This window comes from Vigna unguiculata, chromosome 8 (assembly GCF_004118075.2).
Source record: "Vigna unguiculata cultivar IT97K-499-35 chromosome 8, ASM411807v1, whole genome shotgun sequence".
Taxonomy (NCBI): Eukaryota; Viridiplantae; Streptophyta; class Magnoliopsida; order Fabales; family Fabaceae; genus Vigna; species Vigna unguiculata.
In genome coordinates this window covers 11,522,229-11,535,680 of record NC_040286.1, presented here as the reverse complement: position 1 = coordinate 11,535,680, position 13,452 = coordinate 11,522,229, and the positions used below count along the sequence as shown (strand labels likewise).

Here is a 13,452-nt window from a genome sequence, read left to right as displayed (position 1 = left end):
GATAACATAGTAAACAAGTTTTTCTATTCTGAGTTACACCTTCAATAATCTAAATTCAAAATGGATAATTCCGTAATTGAATTTTAAAGATGATATCTAAACATCCTGAAGCTGGAAGTATTAATTTTTACGTCTATTTTTCTTTCCTCTTCTCAGTTTTGGATTCTGAGAGAGAGTATCTTTTTCACCCATTCACCGATCCTATTTGTCACCATTTCTTGCGTCCAACACAACAACACAATAACTACACAAACACGCGATCTCATTAACTAAAGCATGTTCTCACTCACTCTCCTACCAATCTCATTTCTGGTCTCAACTCCGAAGTGAGATCCACACTTTCATCTCTTCTTCTCTTTCACACACTCAAACCAAATGAAGTCCCTTTGGTCCATGGATTTTCTCAAAACCTCATCTGTTGTTAGAGTCACCGCCCTCACACTCTTCTCCCTCACCCTCTTTCTCTTCCTCTTCACGCATTTCTCCCCCACTTCTTACTCTTCCTTCGCCTTCTCCTCTTCTGCCGCCGTCGATGCACCCTCGCCGGAGCAGCCACCACCTCCTCCTCCTCCTCCTCCGCCGACTCCGCTGGCGATGGCGCCTCATCTTCCGGAGCCGAAATTGTCTCGTGAGCCGCCGTTACCGCCGGTGGAGCGAATGGGGGTGTTGGACGGGAACGGCGTGATGACGGAGGATTTCAGAGTGGGGGAGTTAGATCCGGGTTTGGATGAGGAAGGGCAAAACGGCAGCGTTTTTGTAAAGGAGAGTGGTGGTGTGAGGGAGAAAGTGGAGAAGTATAAGATGTGTGATGTGAGGATGGTGGATTATGTGCCGTGTTTGGATAATGAGGAAGTGATGAAGAAGTTTGAAGGGAGCGTGAGAGGGGAGAAGTACGAGCGGCATTGCCCCCAAGAAGGGATGGGCCTCAACTGTCTGGTGCCGCCGCCCAAGGGTTACCGGAGGCCCGTACTTTGGCCCAAAAGCAGAGACGAGGTACTTGCTCTGTAAGTTTTTTGTTTCTTTGTGAAATGCTTTTTTTTTTTGTCTTCTTTCTTTGGGTGGTTGGTGAGTTGCATTTGGGTTTTGGTGAGTAGTGATTTTGATGAAATGACTGATTAGTTAGCACGCTTTTTTGCATGGATGGTCATAGGCCAAGGACTGCTCGCGAACATGTTTAGTTTTTGTTTTATGTGAAAGGATGTTTTGTCTGATGTTGCTGGTGAATTTGAGAAGGGTTGTTTGGTTGTAGTTTTGGTGAGTGGTGATTTTGAAAGGGGTGAGAAGTTGGCACATGTTAGTACATGGATGGCCTTGGCCAAAGTACAGCTCACTAATGTGTTCAGTTTTTGTTTCATATGAAACGTTGTTTTGTGTTCTCTAGATGGTGAACTTGAGCAGGGGTGTTTGGTTGTGGCTTTGATGAGAGTGGTGATTTTTGAAAGAGTTAATTAGTTAGCACGCTGGACATGGATGGTCATTGAGAGCTTGTGAGCACATTCTAAGATAATGTATGCTTTGTTCAAGGAGAATGCTAAGTGCTAACCTATAAGGGTAGGAGTTAAGGATTAAGGTGGAAGGTTTTCGTGAGAAAGTGTTACCAATGTACCCTTCTAAGTGTTTTTCTATGTAAAAAATAGAATGTATATATTAATTGTTTAACCAATGAACTAAGTAGTGGGAGCCTTTTCTGAAATGAAAAAATGCATGATTTTTGTTGAGATGCTTGTGTGTTAGCGAGAAGGTAAAATGAATGAGCTGGAGATGAACAGTGATTAATTGGTAGCAGGTGATAGAAATTTAACTGATAGGGATCGTGGAATTTGCATTCTTTTTAATCTGAACCTTCATCATTAGGATAATCTGGAAAATAATTCTTCTTTTCATCTAGAGTCTTAAGCACCGATAAGAAGAATGTATTAAATGATTTTTAGTTATGTGAAGAGTGAGAGAGGGAGACCAAGGACTTTCGAAGAAATTGTTATGAGTAATCTCATGGTAAATAATATTCCTAAGAATTTGGTTTTTAACTGAGTACAATAGTAATGTGTGATCCATGTAACCACTCTAACCTAGCAGGATAAGACTTTTGTTGTTAGTCTTTGGTATTTTGAAGTTTGATTTATATCTTAATGAGATGCTGGGAGCTGAATCTGATTTTGTGGTCAAAATTTACTGAATTTTCTCTTTATTTTGTTAATCTTGATTTAACAAACACGTGAACTTTAAATTTTGTATCATCTCACACTTTTCAATTGGTTTGGATTGGGAAGAAAGGGTTGTTAACATGTGCTTAATTACAGGTTTGGTTTAGTAATGTACCCCATACACGTTTGGTTGAGGATAAAGGTGGACAAAATTGGATAGCAATAAAGAATGATAAATTTGTTTTTCCTGGTGGTGGAACTCAATTTATACATGGTGCAGATAAATACCTGGATCAGATTTCTGAGGTTAGTCACTTATTTAAATTTGTTCTGATATTTGTTGCTGTTAGAATTATTACCTATACCTATTGTATCATTAACCCTATGTGTAGGGTGTTGAGTGTGGGAAACTACCTACTGCCATATCTACTGTTGCATGTAATCATGCCTAGTATCTTAGAGTAGTCTTTTCATATCTTTTCATATGTACGTGCTTGCTTCACTATAAATAGAAGAGGAAGAGAGTGGTACTGTTGTCCACTACTCATATTTTAAAGTCTCAGTCTCAAGTTGGTATCAGAGCGGGTCGATCCCGCTCTGGTTTCTGTCTCAGCTGGTCCGTCACCGCTGTCCGCGGTTGATCGCCGTTAGTCACCGCCGCTGTCCGCGGCTGTCTAAGTTCGGTTAACCTCGTTTCTGAACTACCCAACACTGTCAAACAACTTCTCAACACTGTCCGCCACTGTCTGCGTCCTCCGCCGCTGTCCGCCACCGTCCGCCGCCGTCCGTCGCCGTCCGCCGCCGTCCACCGACGCAGTTCCGTCCGGAAACCACCGGATCTGAACCGCCTCTCCGCGCGACAGCCAACCCCGCCGGTGTCGCAGGTAGCGCCGTCGCCACGCGCCTCCACGCGCGTCTTCTCTGTTCGCTGCAGTCAGGCGCGTGCCGCTCACGCGCCGCCTTCCCGTCGCCAGTTCGTCGTCGCGCCACCTCCGTCGCCGTCGTCGGAGCCTCCTCTACCCGTTTTGACCATCAAATCTCTGTTCCGGTGAAGTTCAGTAGCACCTCTTGTGGAAATCGTCCCTTTCGAAGTCGAAAATCGTCACTGTTTCACTGTTTTCGTCACTGTTTTACTGTTTTCCGAGATCCTCTCTTTATCATGGCCACTGGAGGAACTGGGAGTGCTATTTCATTCTCTGGAAGCCCCTGCATTACGTCCGAGAAACTAAATGGCCAAAATTACTTATCTTGGTCCGCTGCCGTCGAGATGTGGTTTCTCGGTCAAGGACACCACGAACACCTTGAGAAAGATGGCAGCCACGTACCTTCTGAAAAAGCTGAACAGTGGAAACAAGCGGATTTCCAACTATGTGCTCTATTGTGGCAATCGGTGGAACCACGACTTTTGATGTCCCTACGGGCCTTCAAAACTTGCCACTCGTTTTGGAAGCGAACTCAGAATATCTATGCAAATGATATTCAACGCCTCTATGATTCGGCGAACAAGTTGGCATCTATGAAAATGACTAACCATGATATGATGTCATTCATGAATGACGCTCAAGCTGCTGTGGAAGAACTCCGAATGTTCTTGGAAGTCGACTCTCTAGATGAAATGAAGAAAAAGCTTGACAAGTACTATATGGTAATGATCCTCCGCGCTATACACCCAGACTTTAATCATATCCGAGATCAGCTTTTGACCTCTCATGAGGTTCCTTCCATGGAAACTTTGATCTCCCGCATGATACGTGTTCCAACTCTTCAAACTCCCGAAACTCTTGCTGTAGTGGAACCATCTGTCATGGTTGCCACCCGAGGAAGAGGAGGTCGTGGAACTAGAGGAGGTGGACGTGGAGGTCGTGGGCGTCCTCAGTGTACGTATTGTAAAAGGATGGGTCATACCCAAGAAAACTGCTACACTTTACATGGATTTCCTGCCAAAACAGCCAATGTCTCCCAGGCAGAGACTACTGACTCCAAGTTCACTGAGGACGAGTATCAAGAGTACCTACGCCTCAAATCCAACAGCTTGGCACAGTCATCCCAAGCTCCAAGTACATCAACTGTTTGCATCTCTCAATCCATGGAAGGTCACAATTCATGGGTAATTGACTCTGGTGCTTCTGATCACATTTCTGGTAATACCTCCTTGTTCTCAACCATCTCATTCCAAGAAAAATCTCATTTTATAACCCTCGCAAATGGTTCTAAAACATCCTCAAAGGGAGTCGGTCAAGCCATCTTATCTCCGTCCTTAAATCTAAAATCTGTCCTTTTTGTCCCTAATTGTCCTTTCAATTTAATTTCCTTAAGTCAGTTAACCAAAACATTGAATTGCTCTGTAACCTTCGATGACAAATCTTTTGTTATACAGGAGCGTGGCTCGGGGAGACGGATTGGAGAAGGATATGAAGCGGGCGGATTATACCATTTTGGATCTCGTCCACGTGTGTCATGTGTTGCAGCCCCCAATCCTAAAATGTTACATGATCGGCTTGGTCACCCTCACTTGTCCAAGTTAAAGAAAATGTTTCCTGAACTTAGTCGTCTCCAGACTTTAGAATGTGAGTCATGTCAACTAGGAAAACATGTTAGATCTACCTTTCCTAAAAGATCTCAATCAAAGTGTACTTCTAGTTTTTCTGTCATCCATTCCGATATCTGGGGACCTAGTCGTGTCTCATCTTTTGGCTTTAGGTATTTTGTTACTTTCATTGATGAATATTCGAGATGTACTTGGGTTTATCTTATGAAAGATCGTTCTGAATTATTATCCCTCTTCACATCCTTTTTGAATGAAATCAAGAATCAATTTGGTCAAGTAATTAAAATCTTAAGAAGTGACAATGCCAAAGAGTATTTTTCGTCTGCTCTTTCTAATGTTTTGAGTTCCCATGGTATCCTGCACCAGTCTACTTGTCCTCATACGCCACAACAAAATGGTATAGCAGAAAGGAAAAATCGACACTTAGTTGAAACTGCTCGTACCCTTTTGCTTAGTGCCAACGTTCCTGTCCATCACTGGGGAGATGCCATCTTAACTGCAGGTTTTCTTATTAATCGGATGCCATCTTCCTCTCTCAATCATAAGGTCCCTTTCTCCATTCTGTTTCCAGACAATCCTCTCTTTAACACTCCCCCTAGAGTTTTTGGTTGTGTATGTTTTGTTCATGACATGTCTCCCGGGTTAGACAAGCTTTCTGCTCGCTCTCTCAAATGTGTTTTCTTGGGCTATTCACGACTTCAAAAAGGGTATCGATGTTACTCTCCTGAAACCAAGAAATATTACATGTCTGCCAATGTTACATTTTTTGAACAGACCCCTTACTTCTCTCCATCTGTTCAAGATGTCCATGTCATCCAGCAGGTCCTTCCTATTCCCGTGGTTGAATACAATATTTCCAATGTCCCTGTCCCTCCAAGTCTCGACCAAAGTCCTCCTGAGCCATCATCTCCACCTATTGACTCTCTCCAACACAGGACGCCGACGAATAGTCCAGTTGTTCAAGAACATGGTGAATCCCCTACTTCAGATTCTTCTCCCTCGTCTCTTGATCCCATGACTCCTGATGAAGGTGATTCAGGTTGGCCCATTGCTCTCAGAAAAGGTACTCGTTCCTCTCGAAATCCACATCCCATTTATAATTTTCTTAGCTATCACCGATTATCGCCTTCCTATTGTTCACTTTTATCCTCAGTGTCTTCTGTTGTTATTCCCAAAAATGTGAATGAAGCACTTGATCATCCTGGATGGCGACAAGCCATGATTGCAGAGATGCAGGCTCTTGAAAGCAATCATACTTGGGAGCTCGTGCCCCTCCCTTTGGGTAAGAAGGCTGTTGGTTGTCGATGGGTGTATGCAATTAAAGTTGGCCCTGATGGTCAGGTTGATCGACTCAAAGCCCGATTGGTTGCAAAAGGGTACACTCAGGTTTATGGCCTTGACTATTGTGACACCTTCTCTCCCGTGGCCAAGATGACTACTATTCGCCTCTTCTTTGCAATGGCAGCAATTCGTCACTGGCCTCTTCATCAATTGGATATCAAAAATGCCTTCCTTCATGGTGATCTTGAGGAGGAAGTTTACATGGAGCAACCTCCTGGGTTTGTTGCTCAGGGGGAGTCTGGTATGGTATGCAAATTGCATCGATCTTTATATGGCCTCAAACAATCACCACGAGCTTGGTTTGGAAAATTCAGCTCCATTGTTCAGAAATTTGGGTTAAGGCGCAGTGAGGCAGATCACTCAGTCTTTTACAAACATACCTCTCCTGGGAAATGTGTCTACCTAATAGTATATGTTGATGATATTGTTATTACAGGAAATGATACTACTGGAATATCTCAACTGAAGGAGCACTTGTGTAAACATTTTCAAACCAAGGATCTCGGAAGCCTCAAATACTTCTTGGGCATTGAAGTAGCTCAGTCAAAAGATGGAGTTGTAATCTCTCAAAGGAAATATGCTCTTGATATATTACAAGAAACAGGTATGATTGACTGCAGACCAGTAGAGAGTCCTATGGACCCGAATCAGAAGTTAACAACAGTAGAAGGCGAATTATTCTCCGATCCAGAGAGATATAGGAGGCTCGTTGGAAAGTTAATTTATCTCACTATTACGAGGCCTGATCTATCTTTCGCAGTTGGAATTGTTAGCCAGTTTATGCAGACTCCATGTCTTGGACATTGGAATGCCATCATCCGTATTTTAAGGTACCTCAAGAAGGCTCCAGGGCAAGGTTTGCTATATGAAGATAAAGGAAATGTTCAAATCTCTGGGTACTGTGATGCTGATTGGGCAGGCTCTCCTATTGACAGACGCTCTACTACGGGATATTGTGTCCTCCTCGGAGGAAATGTTATCTCTTGGAAAAGTAAGAAGCAAAATGTAGTGGCTCGATCCACCGCTGAAGCTGAATATCGGGCAATGGCGTCTCTCACGTGTGAACTCATATGGGTAAAGCAATTTCTTCGAGAGCTTAACTTCTGTGAAATTCAGACCATGAAGATGTATTGTGACAACCAGGCTGCTCTCCACATTGCATCAAATCCAGTGTTTCATGAGAGAACTAAACACATAGAAATTGACTGCCACTTTGTTCGAGAAAAATTGATGACCAAGGAAATTTGTACTGAGTTCGTTGGGTCAAATGACCAACTTGCAGATGTGTTGACCAAGTCATTAAGGGGACCTCGGATTGAGTTCATTTGTTCCAAGCTTGGTTCATACGATTTGTATGCTCCAGCTTGAGGGGGAGTGTTAGAATTATTACCTATACCTATTGTATCATTAACCCTATGTGTAGGGTGTTGAGTGTGGGAAACTACCTACTGCCATATCTACTGTTGCATGTAATCATGCCTAGTATCTTAGAGTAGTCTTTTCATATCTTTTCATATGTACGTGCTTGCTTCACTATAAATAGAAGAGGAAGAGAGTGGTACTGTTGTCCACTACTCATATTTTAAAGTCTCAGTCTCAAGTGTTGCTAACATATTGAGAGCATTTTTGAAATTGAATGTGCAGATGGTTCCTGACATTTCATTTGGTAAAAACACCAGAGTTGCATTAGACGTTGGCTGTGGAGTGGCAAGTTTTGGTGCTTTTTTGATGCAACGTAATGTGACCACTCTTTCAATAGCTCCAAAAGATGTTCATGAAAATCAGATTCAATTTGCGCTCGAGCGAGGTGTGCCTTCCATGGCAGCAGTATTTGCTACACACCGTTTGTTATTCCCAAGCCAGGCATTTGACCTCATCCACTGCTCAAGATGCAGAATTAATTGGACTCGTGATGGTACTTCCTCTCTAATTTTTCCTTTTATCTCTCATTGTTTACCTCCTAATTTTTGTATGTTTTTTTTAAAGTTTATACGAAAACAAAACATATAGGACCTTGTGACTGAAACAATTCTTTGCAGATAGGGGCTTGTGCTGTGTTGGATAATGCCATCTTGTAACATGGTGGCTATGAGGGATTCCATTGTTTGTTTGTGTGCATAAGGGTAGTAGTGGTAGGGGAGGGCTTAATATCAATATGAGTGGCGTCAGGTAATAGAGGATTGTGGGGACAATCTGGGAGTAGGCCATTGGGTGTGCGAAAGGCATGTTGAAATTCATTGATGAGGGTTATGGGGGCAAGATTTGAAGTGGAGAGCGGGGAGGGAGAAACTATGTTATGGTCAAAGTGATGATAAGTGAGCAAGTTTAGAGATGCAATGGAGTCTATGTGTAGAAGCGAGAGATTTTTGTGGATAGATGTTATTGTGCAGTGGTTAGATGTAGATCCGAAAAGGGTAAAATGAGAGTTGTAATGGGTTAAAAAAAGCGTAGGAGTGGAAAAATCAGCTATCATGGGGCCTAAGGTTGAAACTAATCCATGCCTAGCACCACATCAGCCCCTTCAATAGGGATAAGGTAAAAAGGGATGATGGAGTGTGATTGAATAGATATTGTGCCTTGGGGGAAGCCATAACCGAAAAGGGTGTGATTGAATAGAACATTCAATATGGTCTTCATTGCCAACCATAGCCGAGAGGGGTATGGTGAACAATTGCAAGAGAGAAGCTCACCGGGGTAGTAGTGTATTATGAGAACTATCAATGTCTACCAAGATTGTGATGGGTAATTTCGCAATATATTTGAACCTTGAAACTTGAAACTGTGAGAAGAATGTGTGCCGTTGATGACTTGAAAGGATTAGTTGAAATGAAGCAGATCATGGATTTCATTGATTATAGGGAGGTTTGGACTAGGGTTTGTGTTTGGTGGGGGGTCAAAATCCTTGTCTAGCAAGAGGAGAAATGTGTGGTTATATACATTTTTGACCCGGATTGAAAACTTTTCATCATAGTTGTAACATGCGCCAGCTGCTTATTGTTCTTGAAGTTCGGCATAGGTGAGTTTTTTTATGGGTATGGATGAAGCGGCGGAAGTAATGGATTGGGCTTGGATGGGGCTAGTTGGAGGTAAAAGGTGTTGAGATGGTTATGGGAGGGACGGTGTCAATTATGAGTATTTAGGTTTTGAATGTTGGATTTTGGGTATTTGGTAAAATTAGTACTAGTCAGCTGGATGACTAGTTCTCAACAAATCTTGGGTATAAGGCCGGAAATAAAACAGCTAAGGGTCGTTTTCAGGGTAAACTAAATTACTCTGTTCTATAGCTTTTGAAAAGTGGCTTCGTAATAGGAGACTGAACCATGTTGGCACAACTTGAAGCTTGATGGTTAGTAGAAGGGCGAAAAGATAACTCTAAAGCCCTAGCCTAAGTTGGCTAATCAACCAACTTGTGATTTTGGTACATACATTTAAACCCGACCTTAAGCATCTTCTTACATGAAAAAAGCAGCCATGTGGAGGCAGAATTCCCAAGGTATTTGGTAAAAATTAAAGTACTAGTTAGCTTGAAACAACCAATCTAGAGGGTCTGTGTCCTGAAATGGGGGTAGTTGGATTGGAGCTTGGGGAAATGAAAAGGGAAGGATGGGGTAGGTGGGAAAGATGCACGGGTTTGGGAAGTAGTTGTGGTATTGGCAGTTGTATAGACTACTTGAGAAGGGTTTGGACCGGATGATGACTTTGATATTTGCAAAGGCATGGTTATGGATTGGTTCATGGCTTTGTGGTCAGTAGCAGTGAGAGGTGGGGAACAAGGTTTGACTCGTTTTTAAATTCTAAGGAGGTTTGGTGAGTTTCCATGGTATTTTGAAGTGTGGTATGGGGAGTTTCATTAAAATCACGACCAAATGTGAATTGAGTCTATAGAGCAGATAATTTTTTCAAGATAATCTAGAGGGTTTCTTCCATGTCTTGGGTGGGTTTGGGAGGCATGGAGATGGGAAATGAAAACATCAATTTTATACGAAGTGCACAGTAGGTTAAGGAAAACATAAAAGAGCAAATCTATTAAAATTCTTAAAAGAGATAATACATCACAGCTCACTGTAGATAGCACACCATCATTTGCTGTTTTTGATCAGCAATGTGACAAACAATTTATGTAAGTATTTGAGCTACCCTTTGGAATGAATTGTTCTCAGACTAAGATGTAACCAAAGTTATATATATTGACTTAATAAACTTGAGAAAAAAATATATGAAAGTTGGATCACAATTATGCTTAATGCTTCAGTTCTTTGTACTGATATTCTGTTTTATATGGCTTTAATGGAGATGGAATTTTGCTTCTTGAGGCCAACAGGCTCCTGAGAGCAGGTGGCTACTTTGTCTGGGCAGCACAGCCTGTTTACAAACATGAAGATGCCCTTCAAGAGCAATGGAAAGGTAGTTCATACTTTCTGTTTACCTAACAGCAGTAATATTTTCAATGGGTAATGGGTTGATAGATACTTAAATGTTGAGGGTCAACTATTTTCTCACTCCATTCTTTCTGTAATTAACATGATATGGTATAAATGACCTAGATCATATTGACCTTTGATATTTAATTTTAAACCCAACGGTCTTTGGACTGAACAGAAATGGAGAACTTGACAACTCGAATTTGTTGGGAACTTGTAAGAAAGGAGGGTTATATTGCTATATGGCGGAAGCCTATGAACAATAACTGCTACCTTAGTCGAGACATGGCTGTGCATCCTCCATTATGTGAGTCCAATGATGATCCAGATAATGTTTGGTATGACACTGTATATATTGTTTAATTTTGCAAAATATCTTTCATTTGTGGTCTTCATTATTACTTGAACTGGAATGTAAAAAATAGGAGTCAGTGATGTCAAAAGATTCATTGTCATTCCAAGAAAGTTTACTGAAAGTTATAATAAAGAAATTGTTTCAACTTTGGCCTTCTACATGGATCCATACCGTAAAAGTTTGACTTGTCAATTAGAATTTTATGCCTGCATTTCTTTACAATCACAAAATATCAGTACTTATGATAGCCACAAAACAATTTGCAGGTATGTCGATCTTAAGGCTTGCATCACTCAATTACCTAGTAATGGATTTGGAGCAAATGTTACAGAGTGGCCTTTGCGTCTCCATGAACCACCAAAAAGGCTCCAAAGCATCCAATTGGATGCCATTGTATCCAGAGATGAACTTTTCAGGGCTGATACAAAATATTGGTTTGAAATAATAGACAGTTATGTTCGGGCTTTCCGTTGGAAGGAGTATAACCTGAGAAATGTAATGGACATGAGGGCGGGATTTGGAGGGTATGGGAGTATTACTTTTCTCGTTATCTCTATCTGATTTTTTGTTACATTTGCCAGTTATTTGGCTTCTATAGAATGATTGTCTGACCTTGCTGTTATCTCTGTGTATTATGACATTATTTTCACTCTGATAATTGCAGGGTTGCTGCTGCACTGCATGATCTCCGTATTGACTGTTGGGTTATGAATGTTGTCCCTGTTAGTGGATTCAATACCTTGCCTGTTATATATGACCGTGGGCTGATAGGAGTTGTGCATGATTGGTACGTGATTTTCGTCTTTACACTATGAAGGTTGATATGTAATGTGCTTTTATGTCTAATTTAAGTTAGTTGAGAGAGCTCACTGAGAATTTGGAGGCATTTGAGCATAACAAGCAATTAATCACATACTGCCAGAACGAGATCTAAACTAGAAGAGATAAACCAATCTATAGCATTAGTTTATTTATTTATTCTACTTTTGAAACCAGTTCCAAATATTTTCACGTTTCTGTTTTTATTTTCTTAATTTTTACTGAGTAGGGAATTTTTGCCTTGACAGGTGTGAACCATTTGACACCTACCCTAGAACATATGATCTGCTCCATGCAGCAGGTCTTTTCTCTGTTGAAAAGAAGAGGTGTGTATCACACTATACTTTTTCCTTTATAGACACGTCCCATTATTAGTGTTTGATAAACGAATTGCTTCTCAGGAAAAAGTGTAACATCTCAAGCATTATGCTTGAGATGGATCGGATGCTAAGACCAGGAGGGCGTGTATATATACGTGACACCACATTTATTATTGGTGAACTTGAAGAAATTGCAACTGCATTGGGATGGTCAAGTTCCTTAAATGATGTAGGAGAGGGTCCCTATTCAAGTTGGAAGATATTAAGGTCTGAGAAACCATTCTGAGTTGCTCAATTGTGTCAGAAACATTTTTGAAGAAATGTTTGTAAATTGGCTCATGCAACCGGAACACGGCACTCCACCTGATATCTCATTCTGTGCCAGAAATGTGAGCAAAACTAACCCTGTTCATGTAATTTTCTAAGAAAATCGTCTATTTGCCAAAACTGGTAGTCTTCATACAGTGTTGGATCCCTACTAACAGTTTTCTTCTAAACACTTGACACACAAAAAAAGAAGAATATTTGCCTTGTATCAATCACTACAGTATTGGTCATATGTTTAGGTGATAATTTTGTGTAATTGATCTTCGTGTAATGTAAGCTCAAGTTATAGTGTAGAATAGACCAAATGTTTGAAATTTGTTTATTGTGTGACAGTAAAGCTTCACCTGTAATGTTCTCTGTTCCCTCACTGCCACAAACTAGGGTTTGATAGTGTTTGTTGTTGTGACAAGATGACTGTCAAGAGTAATTAGCTTGTTAGAAACAAATCTCTACACTGTAGTATTGTATCTTTTATTTATTTATTTATTCAGATCCAATAAGTTACTTTATTCGTACTCTTCTACTATTCTTTTATCTGTATGATGTGTTATTCCATCAACTAGGAATTACTTGCATATCTTCTCAGTTTTCTGATAATGGCTGAATGTTGGAAATCGTATGTAGACACTGATAACATAACTAGTAATTATTAACTTTTACATTTCAGTTCTTGACAGTCTATGTGATCTTCAATATACATATATTATATTGTACGCTCACTTAGTTGTTCTCCTTCAAGGTTCATTTCAAGGTTCATAAAATGATTATAAGCTTCACCAAACTTCTAATCATGTCAGTAGTATGAATTTCTAATTAGTTTTTCATTTGGTAGCTAATAATTACGATATTCATAAAGTAACTTCACAATTCATCCTCCAACATTATCCACTATTTTGCCACAATTTAAATGGATAATCACGTCGTTCAATTCTAATTATAGTCAATTGTAAATTCTTCTTGTAACGTCTATATTTGTCAACTCTTTCACAACTTAACAATATATATGCTTTCTTTTATTATTGACCATTTGTTGTATATGACCTTAATATTACAATAACAAATCCTATCTTAAATGTTAGCTCATGAACTTTTCAAACATATCATTCCGTGTACCAAACACTTATACAAATTATGATTACTACTTTTCGTAACATAAGCATCATTATTTTCATATTAA

General features: G+C 40.5%; 1 protein-coding gene across 1 annotated transcript; it reads left to right on the top strand.

The window, feature by feature from the left end:
- The first annotated feature begins 145 nt into the window (after positions 1 to 145).
- Positions 146 to 12,784, top strand: LOC114194677 (probable methyltransferase PMT10). Its single transcript, XM_028085040.1, has 9 exons — positions 146 to 993; positions 2,301 to 2,450; positions 7,678 to 7,948; positions 10,327 to 10,437; positions 10,633 to 10,792; positions 11,076 to 11,333; positions 11,474 to 11,596; positions 11,877 to 11,954; positions 12,030 to 12,784. Exons 1-9 carry the CDS (start codon positions 376 to 378, stop codon positions 12,232 to 12,234), a joined length of 1,974 nt encoding a protein of 657 aa, XP_027940841.1. The 5' UTR covers positions 146 to 375; the 3' UTR covers positions 12,235 to 12,784.
- Positions 12,785 to 13,452: the final 668 nt, after the last annotated feature.

What these genes read in the sequence shown, in the direction of transcription:
- LOC114194677 (XM_028085040.1), top strand. Translation starts at nt 376, where the DNA reads ATGAAGTCCCTTTGGTCCATGGATTTTCTCAAAACCTCATCTGTTGTT. An exon ending in GATGATCCAGATAATGTTTG is followed by an intron (nt 10,793 to 11,075) that starts GTATGACACTGT and finishes AACAATTTGCAG; the next exon opens with GTATGTCGATCTTAAGGCTT. An exon ending in TTCTCTGTTGAAAAGAAGAG is followed by an intron (nt 11,955 to 12,029) that starts GTGTGTATCACA and finishes ATTGCTTCTCAG; the next exon opens with GAAAAAGTGTAACATCTCAA.